This window comes from Amblyomma americanum, chromosome 1, assembly GCF_052857255.1.
Source record: "Amblyomma americanum isolate KBUSLIRL-KWMA chromosome 1, ASM5285725v1, whole genome shotgun sequence".
Lineage (NCBI taxonomy): Eukaryota > Metazoa > Arthropoda > Arachnida > Ixodida > Ixodidae > Amblyomma > Amblyomma americanum.
The window spans coordinates 29,110,588-29,128,160 of record NC_135497.1 but is presented as its reverse complement, the minus strand read 5'-3'; the positions used below and the strand labels follow the sequence as shown (position 1 = coordinate 29,128,160).

At 46.9% G+C, this 17,573-nt stretch overlaps 1 protein-coding gene across 1 annotated transcript in view; it reads right to left on the bottom strand.

The window, feature by feature from the left end:
- LOC144112391 (uncharacterized) overlaps positions 1-17,573 on the bottom strand; it is a 49,382-nt gene that overhangs the window by 19,793 nt on the left and 12,016 nt on the right. The window contains exons 3-4 of the mRNA XM_077645236.1: positions 13,925-14,030; positions 4,517-4,609 (exon numbers count right to left, since the gene is read on the bottom strand). Coding sequence (XP_077501362.1) covers positions 4,517-4,609; positions 13,925-14,030 — 199 coding nt within the window. The remainder of the gene's footprint in view (positions 1-4,516; positions 4,610-13,924; positions 14,031-17,573) is intronic.

Genomic DNA, 17,573 nt, shown 5'->3' with positions numbered 1-17,573 from the left:
CTGCGCAGCCTGCTTTGGGGTTGGCAGAGTAGTACCGGCTACTCCACCAGGGGGCCCGGATGGCCTTGCCATAGGCCCACTCGAGGAAAGGAGGTTAACTATTTATTTACAGCATAAATAAAACAAGAAGAAACAAAGCAAGGAGAAAACTATTTACATGACTAAACTGTTGATCAGACGAATTCAGCCCTCGTTCAACCCAGCGCACTTGTTTTTAAACCCTCTGTCTCCGCCCTTAGCGGGGACAGCCACCAATAAGATTACAAGCGACACACCTCACCAATCAGTGGTCAGGGAAAGGAAAATAAGGTTTCCTCCAACTAATCCCAGATTGAGGAAAGAGTGCTGATTAAACATTTGGGAAAGGAGAGGTTGCAATCAAATACACAAACAGCACAAACGCGGCCACCCTCTCCCACGGCACCCACGGCCCAGCCGTTATCTCTTTCGCACACGCGACAAACATATGCCGACGAGACAATCCCTAAAGTTGTTCACAGAACACACCGCATGCAAGAGAAGACTGTCGTTACGGGAATAGTGGGTTTCCGGTCACTCGGCTAATACTCAGCCGTATCTCGTGCATTCCTGAAGCCTCAGTAACCCCTTGACAACGCACGCGTGTCGACACCTGTACGTGGCTAGGCTTAAGACGGGCTATGCCCGTGACGGCGCGGAGTAAACGAGGACGTCCGCCGCAAGCAGGGGAGGCCGAGACGGGGACGGGTCCCTTTGTTGGCGACTTCCGACCCACTAGAGCGGTCTTCCTTGCGAACACAAGACCAACGAGTTCACGGAAAGGTCAGCGAACTCCACAAACCTCTTCCACCCATCCATGATTGGCTTCATAGTGGGCTTGCCACACAAGCCGCTCTCCTTCTCAAGGAAGAAGTCTTAACCAACATCCCAAGAGGCGGGGAGCACTTACTTAATCATGGCACTCGACCTCAAAGGAGCCTTCGATAACTTTTGCACCAAGCAATATTAGAAGAGTTCTCCACCATCAACTGCGGCAAACGGTCTTACGAATATGCTTGAACGTTCTTATCGAACCGCATGGCCACCGTAGGAATGGGGGAGACAAGACCGGATCCACAAGCCATGCCGAACAGAGGCACGCCTCAAGGTTCGATTATCTGAACCCTCCTATTAAACATCGCCATGAAAACGGTTGCCAGGAAATTACAGTTTATACAAAACATTGGATTCACTCTGTATGCCGACATCACTGCGTCGAGAAGAATAATTGCTACAACAAGCTGCCTCCTGCGTAGAGCATATCACCAGGCAATGCGGCTCAGTGCTCTCTGCAGAAATCCAAAGGCATCCTCATGAAAGGATACAACTACTGCACTGAAGAACCAAAAAAATTCTAGTTCAAGGGGCACAAATCAGAAGTCTCAGTCATCAGAATCCTGAGAATCTGTCTTCAGACCGATCGCAGAGCGTCACACGCCTTCAAACTTCTGAACACATCAACCACCCAAGTATCGAGGATGATACATCGCGTAACAAGAACACGGAAGGGAGTGCGGAAAGAGGACACTATGCGACCCATACAAGCACTGATCATCAGCAGAGTTTCATACAACCTCCCAAACTTTCCGCTCCTCAAAGGTGAACGCAACGGAATTGACGCCATCATCCATTCAGCAATCAGGAATGCGCTCAGCCTGCCACCATACATTGCCAACGATAAGCTCGACGCGTTGGGCTTCCAACGCCTTTGAAGAAATTCAAGAGGCCGTTCTCCTACCCCAAAGAGAATGTCTGGTCACAACAGAAACGGGCAGACAAATCATACAAAGTCAGATACAGTCCACTACAACCCTCATTCCTCTGACAAATAGAGCTCGCATGCAAGTAGCTCCAATACCCAAGAACATGTCCGCCCACTCACATGTAGGCCGAAGAACAGCCATGGTGCATTACATAAGACGAATCACACGAAGGAGCCGTAGAGCAGTCTACGTAGACGGAGCCCTATATCCCTCTCCACGTGGGAACGCAGCTGTAGCTACCTTAGAAGGACCCAACTATGAAGAACTTGTCAGCTTTTCCATACAGAACTGCACCATACTGGAGGCTGAAGTGGCTGCGATATCGCTGGCTTTACAGTACAGGAATGCTACCGGCCTGTTCTACCACACTGTGACGGACTCGCAGGTGGCTTGTCGGCTTCTACTACTTGCAGACAGAATAAAGAAAAGATTGCTCCTGCTAGTTACGGGCATCTCCGCGTCAAATACATCCATCAAAGATAACTTGGATCCCTGCAGGGAATGAGACTAAACTACTCCGAAAATAATTGCACGCCCACTTTCTTCCTATTATCTCAAGCCAGGACTTTTTCACAGGCTCAAATGAACAACCTACGCTTACAAAATTGGGCGTTTAAACACTGTGCATCAGGGCACAAAAAAAGAGGAGGCCGGGAAGAGCTGTACTTTTCCCCATGATCGTGCCTATATAGACATCCTCCTTGATGTTCAAACACCGCATCTTGGTTTCTTAAGAGAGCTCAGGGCACCCTTCATACGTGAAGTATGAAGGCTTTTTATTGCAGTGTGCCTCAGCGATTGGGTCTTGCACGACAAGAAAAACGAAAGGTTGGAAAAGCCAGGACACTGATGAAACTGCTTGACATACCCGATAATCTGTTTGTGTCTAAAAATTCTGCAAAGGTACTTAAGAATGCTTACGTGTTGGACAGCAAAAGCATTACTGTGCCTGGGTCCAATGTTTACGTGCAGTGTTAATGCATGTAATAAAGTTCCTTTGTATAAGTTAGTGTTTTCCCGGACACAGAGACGCGCGTCTAAGACAGCCCCAGGAACTGCACAGCGAGCGGTGGCACCACAATTGTGATACGAAAGTCTGGGAAGGCATGCAATTGAAGGTTATTACATCATCGGTTCAAATCACTGTCGCAAGCTAGCCTCCAAATTGACCAGTACATGCAAGCTAGATGTAACGAGAAACCATACGACACCATCCGAAACGCTGTTTGACAAATGGTTGCGTTACAATTTGGGCACGAATCGCAGCAAAACTAGCGCCTTATGGTGGTCGGACAAAGGCGAATATATATAGGCGCACGGCATGTATATAATTGTCTGAAGTGGTGGTGCTCAGCTGGCTGTGCGCGTCTTACGGCTGCTTGATGACATCACCCTAATATTCTTGCCATCCCTGGGATTTTGCACACACATACATCACAATCATTTATCGTAACAATGTTTTCGCATAAAAATGGCGCACGCAGTATTTAGTAAGCGAACCCTCGCTTTCCAGCGCCGCTGTTGGCTGGCCGCCCAATGTCTGCCCATCGTAACACATGGTGGTAGAGATGAAGTTGTGCATCATTAGCTTCGGATTGCCGCGAAAGGGCAGCTATACTCTATTTCACACATCCGGTGCAACGGTGTCAAATGTAGTGCTCTTGTTCGCACTTATCTCCTTCCTGTTTCACTCCCACCTGACTGCCTTTCCTTTTGGTGAGGTTCAGGTGCCTTCTGGGAAGTTATGAAGTTACTGCGCCTTTGCTTTCCTGAAAACTAATTTGTCATGAGCATTAATAAATTATATCTTATTGCTGACGACACGCTGTCGCTGTCCGAAACCACAAAATCTGCACCAGCGTTGGAGGCGCCAATTTTAGACGTGTTCGCTATGTATGCTTCTGATTCGAAACTTCCAGCATAGAGTTTCATTAATAAAGTACACATATACCTGCTGAGATTTTTAGGGGAATCTCCGAAGGTGGAGTATATTTGTAATAAGGGTACATTACTGGCATCCACCCATGCGCAGCCATACGACTATAAAGGAAAGCTATACAAATTGCTCAGAAACTTCGCAGTTGAAGAAAAATTCATCCTGGTCCGGGGTACGAACCCGGGACCACAGATTAAGCGGAGAGTCACTCTATTACTCCCGTTTCGAGCATGTCGAATCCCCCAGTCCCCCCCCTCTCGCTACCTCTTGCTCCCGCCTCCGCTTCGGGCCTTCCCCAGTGCTTCCTACTGCAACACTACTCGTGGCTGGCAGAAGTGATGACGGAGAAACGTTTCCTCCTGCTTACAACCTTAGCAGACTAGATGCCGAGCCACCGAGCTACAGCCAGCGTCAGCAACTCAAGTCGCCGGACCTTATCACACTCTTTTGTGGCATAAGAAGTTTTCGGAGCATACAATGTCTGGTCACATAGCATCTCCAAGCCGAGTGCCACAACTAGGCTTCCTGTCGGCAAAAGCATACAAAACCAAAAAGCACGCATTTCAAGAAGTATAAACACAGCCAACTGTTCTCCAATTTCTGTTTTGGCATGCTAGAAATTTGATGCTATTCAACTACCCCACAATAAAAATGATGCACTGCACGCCTGATTTTACAAATCTTACAATGATGATACAGCTTTCCACAAATCAGTCATATGCTAACGCAGCTAAGGTTCTAGCAGCGATGAGAAATTATAATTAACATGATTTAACTTTTAAAACGAGTACAAACTTACGTTTCCTTTCCTTAATTGAACCATCTTTTCCGACATTCGTGTAGTCCGAGAAGTATGCAGGCTTCCAGCGATAGTAGCCTTTGGTGGCCATTTCTGCAAACAAAATGAATTCAAAAGAAGAGCATTGATAAATGTCGCACACGAGATTAAGTATTTCCTTAAATTACAAAAAATACGCATGCAATGCGGCCCTGATGATGAGCCGTGCCAATGCTTCCTGGCAGCTACAGTTTCTCAGTCAAGAGTGAACTGACGCCACTGCAGTGAAGCAAAGTAGAGTCCAAGCGGGAGTCTCTATTGAATATCCAAGCAAATGCAGCATTTCTCACATGGAACACACCTGTGCGCATATATCGCCGTGCACAGCCCAATGCTTTAAAGGACACGAGTTCACATGACAGTTCCTGCAATGATGATGACAGCAGCATGGTAAGGGGTTCCCTGAGGAGAGGAGGTTACGAACGGAGGCAAGCCGTTTTAATCGTTGGCACCTGTGTCTACCCTGCGATCGTTTGACGAAAAAAAGTATTGAGTATGGGAGCACCACAATATCTGAGAAACTCATCATGCACACCTTAGGACGTATGTCCTGGTAACGCTCGCACTAGTCATCTTTCAAGTGGCTGCTGTCGACATACAAAAATTTGGAGCGTAAATCGCGTCAATTTTATCTAGCTGCAATGATGCAACTTTCAGAGATGAAGTATGCCCTCTGTGCACTGTTTACAGCTAAGGAAGCTCTCTTTTGATGCATGGAGTGTGGATTGTTATAAATTAACAGGCTTCGTGGGGAGAATAGTAATTCTAGACCTCACTGTTCTGAAAATTCGGACTTCAAAAGACCCCACAAAAGCCCCTCTACAGAGATTAAAAGCAGACCCCATGTGCTCTAAAATTTGGACAAAGGCTGTACCGGTATCGGAGCCACATCGCCACCATTACCTCTCCGCCGCTTGCTCGCGCCCGCACCGGTTTCTGCGCAATTCGCCGTTTAGATTGAATACAGTTCAAACCTGGCGTTCACCTTCTTTGGCTCGAGCCCCGATGCCCTAGCCCCACCTGTAGGAACCAAGTGTAGTCTCTTACATACCTAATGTGTGGTGCATGTCGGTAGCACTTCTCATAAGCTCATGCCGAACACAACCAAGGGAGGAGACACGGAGAGGGCAAGAGAAACAAGTGCCCCACCTTTGCCACATGCCGCGAGCTACTGGGAGCAGCTTTTCCGGGAAGCAGACAAAGCGATGATGTCGATGATAACAATGGTTATTAATGTCAATAAATATCAAGAAGATAACAGCACTTCTCGATCATGATGACATGTATTGATAGATGAGTACCTGTGCAAAGAGGCTCAGAATGCGATTTCGCAGCGATAGCATTTAGTGCCAATTCTCTCGTTTCGTGGCATGTAGAAGTATCCTAATATCAAGACATATGAAATAATTTAAAAAGTGGCAATACTGTTAGAGGCGCGACAGGCGACTTCAGGTTCAATATAAAGGCAAGCTTTAACTGCACATCGTCTAATGTTATCGACATGCTTCGATGCTCCTCTTGTCCGAAACAATATATCGAGTAAACCGGGCAATCAATGAGCACCAGACTAAATGGTCATCGAGCTGAGAGCAAGGAGCCTACAGAAGACAAAGGCAGAACAATTTATTCATCATCATCATCATCAGCTTGACTACACCCACTGCAGGGCAAAGGCATCTCCCACGTCTCTCCAATTAATCCTGCCCTTTGCCAGCCGCATCCACCCTTTGCCTGCAAAAATTTTAAACTCATCCGCCCACCTAACCTTCTGCCGACTACTGCTACGCTTACTTTCTCTTCGAATCCAATCTGTTACCCTTAAGGACCGAGCGGTTATCTTGCCTTAGAATTACATGCCGTCCAAACCCAATTCTTCCTCTTGATTTCGACTAGGATGTCATTATCCCGCGTTGTGTTCCCTTCCCCACTCAAGAGAAACAAGTGCCCCACCTTTGCCACATGCCGCGAGCTACTGGGAGCAGCTTTTCCGGGAAGCAGACAAAGCGATGATGTCGATGATAACAATGGTTATTAATGTCAATAAATATCAAGAAGATAACAGCACTTCTCGATCATGATGACATGTATTGATAGATGAGTACCTGTGCAAAGAGGCTCAGAATGCGATTTCGCAGCGATAGCATTTAGTGCCAATTCTCTCGTTTCGTGGCATGTAGAAGTATCCTAATATCAAGACATATGAAATAATTTAAAAAGTGGCAATACTGTTAGAGGCGCGACAGGCGACTTCAGGTTCAATATAAAGGCAAGCTTTAACTGCACATCGTCTAATGTTATCGACATGCTTCGATGCTCCTCTTGTCCGAAACAATATATCGAGTAAACCGGGCAATCAATGAGCACCAGACTAAATGGTCATCGAGCTGAGAGCAAGGAGCCTACAGAAGACAAAGGCAGAACAATTTATTCATCATCATCATCATCAGCTTGACTACACCCACTGCAGGGCAAAGGCATCTCCCACGTCTCTCCAATTAATCCTGCCCTTTGCCAGCCGCATCCACCCTTTGCCTGCAAAAATTTTAAACTCATCCGCCCACCTAACCTTCTGCCGACTACTGCTACGCTTACTTTCTCTTCGAATCCAATCTGTTACCCTTAAGGACCGAGCGGTTATCTTGCCTTAGAATTACATGCCGTCCAAACCCAATTCTTCCTCTTGATTTCGACTAGGATGTCATTATCCCGCGTTGTGTTCCCTTCCCCACTCTGCCCGCTTCCAGTCTCTTAATGGTACATCTATCATTTTTCTTTCAATGGCTCACCGCATTCTCCTTAACTTAAGCTGAATCCTTTTTGTTAGCATCCATGTTTCTGCCTTGTAGGTGACTACCGGTAAGATACAGCTGTTGTACACTTTTTTCTTGAGGGATATTGGTAAATTGCCATTCATATTCATGATCTGGGAGAACCTGCCATATATATGCGCTCCAGCCCATTCTTATTCTTCTAGTAATTTCCCTCTCATGATCAGGATCAGCTGTCATTACCTGCCCTAAGTAGACCTTTACCACTTCTAGCACCTAGTTGCCTATCGTGAACTCCTGTTTCCTTGCTAGACTGTCGACATTACTTTGGTTTTCTGCATGTTAATTTTTAGACCCAGCGTTCTGCTCTGCCTGTCTAACTCATTGATCATGATTTGCAGTTCACCTCCTGAGTGACTCAACAAGACAATGAATGTCATCAGAGAACCGTAGATCATATAGGTATTTTCCATTAACTCTTATTCCCCACTGTTCCCTACTCAGGCTTCATAATACCTCCAGTAAACAGAAGGCGAATACCAATGGCGAGATGTGCCTCCTTGCCTGACACCTTTCGTTATTGGAATTTTATTGCTCACTTTATGCAGGACTATAGCAGCTGTGCAGTTGCTATATATATCTTCCAGTATTTTGACATAAGGCTCTTCTACACACTGATTATGCAACGCCTGTATGACTGCTGAAGTTTTCACTGAGTCGAATGCTTTCTCGTAATCAATGAAGGCTACATAGAGGTTGGTTATATTGTGCCCATTTCTCTATCAACTTATTGTTAGTGTGAATATGATCTATTGTGGAATATCTTTTACGAAAAACTGCTTGACCATTTGGTTGATTAAAGACTAAGTTTGTCCTGACTCTATTACCGATTACCTTAGTAAATACCTTGTAGGCAACGGATAGTAAGCTGATCGGTCTATAACTTTTCAAGTCCTGGGCGTCTCCATTCTTGTGAATTAAGATAATGTTTGTATTCTTCCAAGCTACTGGTACGGTCGAGGTCATAACACATTGCGTATACAGGGTGGCTAGTTTTTCTAACACGATCTCCCCTCCGTCCTTCAATTGATCAGCTGTTACCCAATACTCCCCAGCTGGTTTTCTCCTTTCCATTGCTCCTAAGGCTTTCTGTATCTCCTCTTTCACTAGTGGCAGTTGACGCATTGCTATGCGCTACTCTCTCATTAATGTTCTGATTACCCTGACTGCTGTACAGATTTGTGTAGAACTCTTTGGCTAGTTTGACTATCTTATCCATATTGCCAATTGCATTGCCCTCCTTGTCTCTTAGCGCATACACTTGGTTTTTACCTATGCCTAGTTTCCTCTTCACCGCTTTTAGGCTACCTCCGTTCTTTAGAGCACGCTTATTCCCTCCATATTAAACTTTCTTATGTCGGCTGCCTTCCTTTTATTTATTAACTTCTATATCTCTGCCAGTTCTATTAGTCGGCAGGGTTAGACACCCTTATGCTTTGGCATTTTTAATCAGATCTTTCGTCACCTGAAAAAACTTGCCGGTATCCTGCCGAACCGTGCTACCACCTACTTCAACTGCGCACTCCGTAATGATAGCTGTCAGATTATCGTTCATTGCATGAACATCAAGACCGTCTTTCTGAGTTGAAGCCAAATATACCAAGCCACCTGATGGCACCTGAAGCCACCTGACGCAGCCAGACACACAGCCTATCAATCCTGCACTATCTCTCCACGCTCCACACCACAGGATTCCTTTCTCCTGAGCTGTCCTTTTCCTTTCTACAGTTTTGCAGGTCAGGTGGTTAATCGACTTGAGCAGCCATCACGCCTCGACAAGATTAACCCTCCCCATCCTAACGCCATTCCAACTTCATACCTTCTTCCCCCACCTTTCCCACGGCGAAACCTCAAAGAAGTGCTGTCAAAGATTCCACACAAGCCTGGCACTTAATTGGCACTGGCGTTAAATTGATCGAAGTGAAAAATTACACGTTTGAAGTAATTTATTCTGGGTACAGCGGTCAGCATTTCAGCAACGCCTCCACATGCATACCGCATCCGAGGCAGAATACACGTTTTCGGCCGAACACTAGCGAAGGCAGATGAGAAGCCTCGTCTTCTGGCATTCTCTATGTGGATGAAGCACTGCTCAAGAACTTCACGCAGACAGTGGTGCGAGTTCTCAATGTAGCTATCAGTGCGGAACTCTAGAGGGCCATGTATAATATACTGCGAAACATGGCGTCTGCCATTTGACTTCCAGTCCTTCGCTTTCGAGTACATTTTTGTCAAGATGGACCCTTAGTATCGCGTGCAAACAAAACGAAAATTTGTTCATTCAAAGTAGCTCGTAAGGGCAAGAGTCTGCTTTTCCGATTTAGTATGCAGCATTTTAAATTAACCACCCCGACTCGCCGAGAGGGTGCAATATAACCAATGCGCGCTGTTTGTTCCTATGCTTGGCGCAGCTCTGTTTGCCAGTTTCATGCATTCGGTGTTTCAAAGCAATCAAATATTGAATACAATGCTGAAAAAAACACCAATTTCTTCTCGAGTGAATGACAGGTGTTTGATCCAGTGTCCTTGCATTGCGGTCTCTTACCAGATGTCTAGTGTTTTCAGTGGCTAGGTGCGAAATAAGGGGAGGCAAGGGGACCACGACACGTTTCTGCTTAGTCATCAGCATATTGTGTGCTGTTTGTACGAACGAGCGTGCCTAGGTTTTTCTTTCTTACATTCGCCTTCAGACGGAGCTTAAGTGGCCTCTGATTTAGGGTGTCTCCTGAAGTGCCCAGTCCAGCCCAATCACGAGCGCTACAAAGCATACCTGATCATAACAGAGCGTGTTCGGCGCCAGGAAAAGGTATTGTAGTGTGGGAGCAATCGACCCTCACAACGCGATGGAAAGAGGGAGATACAATTATGTCAGCCTGCTCTCAAGCATCACACATAACATTATCCGACACTTTGTAATTAGAGAATGAATGCGTAAAAATTGCCACAAGTACCCATTTCGTTCCTTTCTTGGCCAACCAGTCTGGAGACGAAGTGCTCCTTTTTTGCAGTGGTCGGCGGAGAGTTTTCACGATATTAGGCTGCTTGAGTTGGGGGAACTAATCTTGTGTTAATGTAGCACTCTCTGTAAGAGTTAACACATTTTTACCTTTTTGGTTTCAAAACACACTTCACCAAAGTGCTGAATACTTCAGTGAGCCACGGTTGCTAGAGACAGTCGGCGCACGGCTGGGTCTCAGCTGCATCATCCTCGGCTGCATCAGCTATCTCAGCTGTATCAGGAAGCGCGGCTGTCTCAGCTGCATCACCCTCGACATACCGTATCTCGGCCTCACCCCAGCGCATTTCATATGTTTCTTGGGCTGGTTGGTATAGCATACCGAATGCCGAAACCACAGGTGAGGACAGAGACTAAGGAAGTTGACCTGACAAGTTATACCCGCCCATAGATTCATTCAGGTAATTTGTCGGTCAACAGCCCGCCTGCAGGGTCGCAGTCAGCATCGACTTACGCAACTTAGTCACCAAAAGCAGAGCAAAAAGAGATAAAAATCATGGACATACAACCTACAATGCTTTTAGATGTTTTGCTTTCACTGCACGCGTGGTGTCATAAGTAACCTTTACAGCAAAATCTCATTACTACGAACATCAGATTAACGAAATTTTCAGATTTACGAATTTTTTTAAATCCCTGCCAAAATGCCTATATTTTCAATGTAAAAAACTTTCAGTACTACGAATTTCAGATTACCGAATATTTCAGAATAACGTATGTAATTTAATCTCGCAATCGTCGCAGTGTCACCATGTTGACAGCGAACGGTAGGATCTGCAAAGTTATCGGCGCTGTGATTGTGTTGTGCATTAGCTTTGCTGACAATGAGTTCTCTTGGTCCCCGCGTTAAAAAGAAGCGATGCCAGTTTTCGCTTAAAGAAAAAGCAGACATTCTGTCGCAGCTGTTATGCTGGAAAAAAGCAAGTGGACTTGCGCAGGGAGCTTGACATCACACCGTCAACAATGGCAACGATGCTCAAAGATCGGGACAAGATCATAAAACAACATCGAGAGTCGCAGCTGGCTCCCTCAAGAAAACGTCTGCGGCTGGGCAACTACCGTGGACAGCGACTTTCGAATTATGTGGACAGCGACAGCGCAGCAGCTACATCCGCGGAGCTCACCTCCGAAGACATCGTGAATCAAGTGCGTGAGCAAGAAGAATGTAGTAGCGACGAAGATGATGCCGACACTGGATCAGCGCAAGAAGAGGAAGATTGTTTCCGGCTCGGATGTCCTATGGTGACTTCCAATCGCAGAGTTGGAGCACTTCTGGAGCAACGTTTCCTGCTCTATTCGGAGGAAATGTATTCCAAACGCAGATCTGAGGCACGGATCGAGTCTTCCAATCACAGACAGGGAGCGGTTGCAGAGCCGAAATAGCTCCGTGGAGCAGTCGGGACTGCTCCGCCGAAATCGGCGAATCCGACCGGAAATTTACGTGACGTTCTTTTTCAGCGGCGCCCTACATGCTCTGGCCAGAGCAAGTGTACTTCAATCGCAATTTCAGGTCGCGCGCTCTGCACCGGATTCAGGCGCTCTGTCACATAGCGTGCAGACTGCTCCGGGCCTGCGATTGGAATTCACCACTAGTTTTTCTAGAGAAGACCCTATCATTCCAGGGGCGCTGCAAAGATGTCCCCAATGACGTGCACAGGAAGGTCGAGGATGTGGAGGTGTTTGTCCTGCAGCGCTTGTCCTCTACTCGCCAGAAGAAGATAACAGACTTCTTCAAGCAATAAATTGTACTTAAACTGCGCCCAGCGTTATCGTTTATTATTTACTTGCCAACACATAAATCTGCTGCAAATGTTCGTAATTTTAGTTATTGTGATGCATTACTGACATGAATATAATGGTTTTTCAGTACTACGATATTTCAAAATAACGAATTAAATACGGCGGTCCCATGAAGTTCATTGTAACGAGATTCTACTGTATTATGCTCTGCGCTGCTACCAAGGGGAAACGATGAGGCATTTTCTGGATATGCCTGGTCGGGGTACTTGGGTGATCTCCATCTCAACGCGAACCGGGAGGTTACTTAGCGAAGATTTCAAAGTTGTCACGCGGTCGACAATATAAATTGCAGATTCACCTGTCATGGGGTGCGTGCGATGCTTGAAGGTTGCGCTTCCCATGGCCAAATCTGACAGGTTTAATTCACGCATCAAGTATAACCCGTTGCTTTGTGTTCAGCGTGCCTTCGCTCTCTGGCGCTATACCTCGGGAACATCGGAAGTATCCTACCGTGGCTATTGCTGCGCTTGAAGCAGCCAAATTCCACACACACGCACATACTGACATCCCCCCACTGACGTATATGAAAGGTATATACTGGTATTGCAAATGCAAAAAGATATGCGGGGAAAAAAATGGCAGGCACCGCTATGGGTAACATTCTATAGGTAATGGCGCATAGGAAGGACGTGGTATCGGCACCAACGACTGTTACCGCTCATTCCAGTTTTGGTCGTCATTAACAAGAGGAAATGTTCATGCAGTTTGTGCACATTAAAAGGCGCCGCTTGGTTCCAGCGATTATCCACACAACTAGCCGCTTGTCTCAGGTCAGGCTGTCAGCTCACTGTATGCTTGTGATGCTGTATGCTGTGTGCCGGGAGATGCATTAGAGCATCCCGGCCATCTTAGGGCGGGTTCCTCACGGCAGCTTTGACAGAAAGAATGAAAGTATTTCCCAACAACAACAGAAAGGTTCGAGAGGACAGCCGCAGCCCCGCACGCACTCCTTCCTACTATGGCTGCCGTCTGATTGACACCTAGTATATATTTCTTAACACGAGCATCTCTGCCAGTCCAAAAAAAACTGCTGATGGTTTTGCCTTGGTTAACCCTGGTTGGAAGCGAAAAGCTCCATCTCCCTGGTTACGTTTGTGGCTGAGGAACTTGCGGTCTCCATGGCAGGCTCCGCGTCGCACTCACCTAGCTTTAGGCTAAACGCATAAAAGTTCACCGGTGTTTTATGCAGAACAAACTTTGATGCCCTGCGCATGAGATTCAAGACCCCGCTTTCCGGCTTCGCTCGGTCAAGGTGTGTGACGTCTCGCAGGGAGGCAGGGAGTAGGCAGCATACCTTGGATTCCTACTTTCCTCCCCTCCGCAACGCGGTGGCTGAGTGCACTTCTGCCGCTCTCCATGGCAGGATTGGCATCGATCAGACCTAACGTTCCGCTGAACGCATCAAAGTGCAGCAGTGTTTTATGCAGAATCCACTTTCATGACCTGCGCATGCGATGCCGGCAGATGCTTTCCCTCTTTTCCGCTTGACCGAAAGTCAAGGTCAAAGGTCAAAGTTGAGATAGATGGTGCAACAGAAGCTAGTATCGCCTTCTGTAGCTGACGTCATGTGTCGAACCTGACTACCACCAGTTTTGCTCATGGTTTCACCTCTAGCTACATTCAAGGCCAACCTTGTGGCCCCGCTGTACTCTAGGTACTTCCAAGGTCAAGCTTGCGGCCCCGCTGACAGCTCGAAAAGCTGGCGCTGCGAAGCTTTTCGCTCACCTTCCTCGAAGCGACACACATCTTGCAAGGCTGGTTCCACTGCAGCACGCGGTCTTCCGTTGCCAGGGACTCTACTGCTCTGGCTCCCTGCTGCAGCTTTGGGCACCTGAAATTCACGGGTGTACATAGAATAGGGGCGAAGTTATTGCCCTAGCTGGAATCTGATCGCTTATAAGGCGATGCGGCGCCATAAGAGGAGTGAGTTTAGCATCGCAAACAACGCTCCAGAAAGTCATCAGACCACGTGCGTGTTCCCAAGCTTACCGGAGCACACGGTTCAAGACCCCTAACTACCAACGAGTTCAGAGTTGGGGCTTCGCACTAGGCCTTTGGGCCCTTCTGATTTCAGGGAGCGAGAAAAAATTGTGTGTGGGCTCTCAATGCTTTGAAATGATGTACAAGCCTGCTGTTCCCACCGTCTAAAACAAGCTGGCATTAGGAACTGAGTAAAAAGCTTGAAACCATCATTTGTCTCCCACAAATCACGTTTAAAATATTTTTACACGCATCCTAGGTAATTTGTATTTGTAAGGGGAGGTGGTAAGTGCCGAGAATTGCCACTAGCTCCCTCCCCTAAACATCTGTCTTCATACCATACATAGCGGAAATGCTCCAGGAGCTGGAAAAACATCAGATAGGTTATTCTCGCTTCATTCAGTTCAAATGCTTTTCTCCATAACATTGGTTTTTTTTCATGCCTTAGGGGAATCGCGATGTCAGATAAACATGAAATTTAAAAACCTAGTATTTGCTGATCAATAACGTTCGGTGCCAAAGAGAGCACCCTGATTCTTCCATCGCCATCCTGCATGTTCCAATTTCCCCACAACCACACGTTAATCTGAAACATTCTTTATTCCTGCCATGTAGCAATTTAATCCCCTTTAATCCGCACTCCATACCCCCATTCAAGCGCACCCGGCTGACATCGGACCAGATGACGGACAAACTGGCCTTGGTGACTCTGGTGCAGCATGTACTCGACACTTAGTGATTTCTTTGAAGCTTTCTCTTCCTTCCTGTCCACAAAAAGTGTATAGCGCTACATAGCTTAAAGCTGCAACACGCTTGTGTTATGGCACTTCCTAATGTTTCTTCCTAATGTTTCCATTGAAAGTGTATGCTTGATTTGGGGTGGAACATGAACCGTACAAAAAACCACTAATAGACATCAAATGCAAGAATGTACGATCCCTCACAGTATGAAGAAAGCTTGATGAACTGAGTGCCAGGACAGTGTGATCCATCGAAGAAAAAAACATAATGTCAGAGAATGACAGATGCTTCAGAAAATATAGAGCGTTGATAACACGCAGTAAGTCATAACCACACCTTGATTGTGCTGCACTTGCCTTCTCATTCGCATGTCAAAGTCGCCTATCCAGAGATAGGCTATTCTCAAAAACACCCCTTCCCTCCTAATCAGCACGTCCAATATAAGGCTCAGGTGCCCACACAGCTTAATCCAAAGAATGCGCTGTCACTCTGTCACCATAAAAAAAGCTGGCCTTTAACTTCAAACGCTTAGATTCCGGACATTTTGCAGGAATTCCTTTTCGGAAAGTCATTCATTCTATGCACAGTCATCGAATGGAACCATTTGCCATCAAATATAGGTACGGAATCGGACACAACTAAATTTCAAGAGCTAATCCATGGTTTGAATGACAAGTTACTTAACCCACAGTCATGGTGTTAGAAAAGGTTAGGTGTGTGAATGGGCCGTCCCGCGACGGAGAGCAAGTGGCGACAGCGAGGAACGAATTTCCGCCGGCCGCCGAGAGATGGCGCGAGGCGGTTGGGGGCTTTGCTTTAGGTGGCTGAGGGCCGGCGGGTTGCCGCAAGGAACGTGTCAGTTCTTCTGTCGTCCGCGTCGTTTTTCTCTTGTGCACGTGCTCGGTGCCTTTCGCTGATATCCACGCTTCTTTGTTTTTGGTGCATTTTGCGTTCGCGTGTGGGGAAAAAGTGTTTTGTGCCACGCTGCAATACGGGCTACAAATCCTGCAAGGAAAAGTTTTCGCTGTTTTCGGCGCCGAAAGAAGACGAACGGCTGCAGCTGTGGCGGCGGGCTATACCAAGAAAGGACCGAGCTCTACCAACAACTGACTACGTTTGCGAGACATTTTGAGCCCAGTTTTGTGTCCGAAACCTCGACAGCAGAGTACAATTGGCATGTGCTGCAAAGCGTCCCGCGATGCGCGTTGTTGGCAAAGGACGCGGTGCCCACGAAATTCCCTGACTGCCCTGACTACCTTTCGAAGACTTCAAAAAGTAGAAAACGACTCGCCAAAAGGCAACTGCTAGAAGCGAAAAAAATGAGGAGCGCCGAACCTTGTGTACAATTGTCAGAAGAAGCTAACATGAGCTCCTCGCCGACTACCGCTGAGGCGTGCAACGTGACAGCGGTTGAAGAAGAATCCGATTGCAGCTCAGCAACAGCGGCGATCTCAGCATTCGCAAGCTTGTTCGAAAGTCCTCCACTCTCGTGCCTGCCATCTAAATGCAGGGGTTTTCACCGGCTCGAAATGAACGAAGTCAAAAGTGTTGTCTTTCTTTAACTTAAACGCTCCAAGACATCTGCCAGCCAGTTGCTGTCGGTTACCTCACATCCTGCATCAGCGGGCGACATGACCGTATCAGACATGAATGAAGCAACGTGCTCGTGGGGCGGCATGTGCCCTGCTGGTTCTCTGATAGCTGCCAAGGTGGTCGAAATTGATGACAAAATGGAGGTGAGAGTAGTGGTGATGGGCAAAGTTGTTTCTTTGGAGGATTTAAAATGTACAAGCTCTGTGAGATCTTTGGAGGACGTTAAAACTATTTTGGAGCATGCAGACAAAGGCTTTGTACTGGAGGACCTAGAACCTAGCGTCAAAGAGTATCCTAAGGCTGAGCCGCAAAGTGCGTTTCTTGATTTTGATAATAAATGGCGCCACAAGAAATGTTCACTAATCCTCAGTGCCGGTGGATCAGTTTGCCAGAAGTGCTTCAGCCTCTCAGAAACATTCCGAATTCGCGAGGAGAGGCTAATGGAGAAGCAACGGAAGTTGAATTCCAGTAGTGCTCGTTTCTCCGCGAAAAACTTGCAAAACCGTGAAAAACTTGCAGCGCTCAGGCGTGCTAACTATGCCCTCAAAAGATCAAAGAATCACCTTTGCAACCGGTTGAAGATGCTCACTGTCGAGCTTAAGCAAGCTCGTGAGCGCCTGCAGATAACTTCTGGGGAAGACATTGAAGCGAAGCTTTCCTAAGCTGAGCTACCAGGAATACAACTGACGGCAGTGAAAGAGTGCTTGGCAGCTGCCAAACTCGCAAAAAAAAGAACCGGCGCTACACAGAAGACTGGCGTTTGCTGTGTCTGTTGCTGCACATTCGCAGCCCATCGGCGTATTCCTTCCTCCGAGCAAATGATGTTTTACCGCTTCATTGTGTCACACAGTTCGAAAGTATTTAAGTTTGGTGAGAGTGAAGTGCGGATTTGACACGCGATGTTTTGCGGCATTTAAAAAAAAATGGCCACCAAGGACGAGTTTCAGCGACACGAGATTTTAGTGTTCGATGAAGTGCAGGTAAGGAAAGAGATGACAGTGCACTCAAAGTCAATGACTTATTGCGGATTAAGCGATTTTGGTGACAGTGCGACGACCAG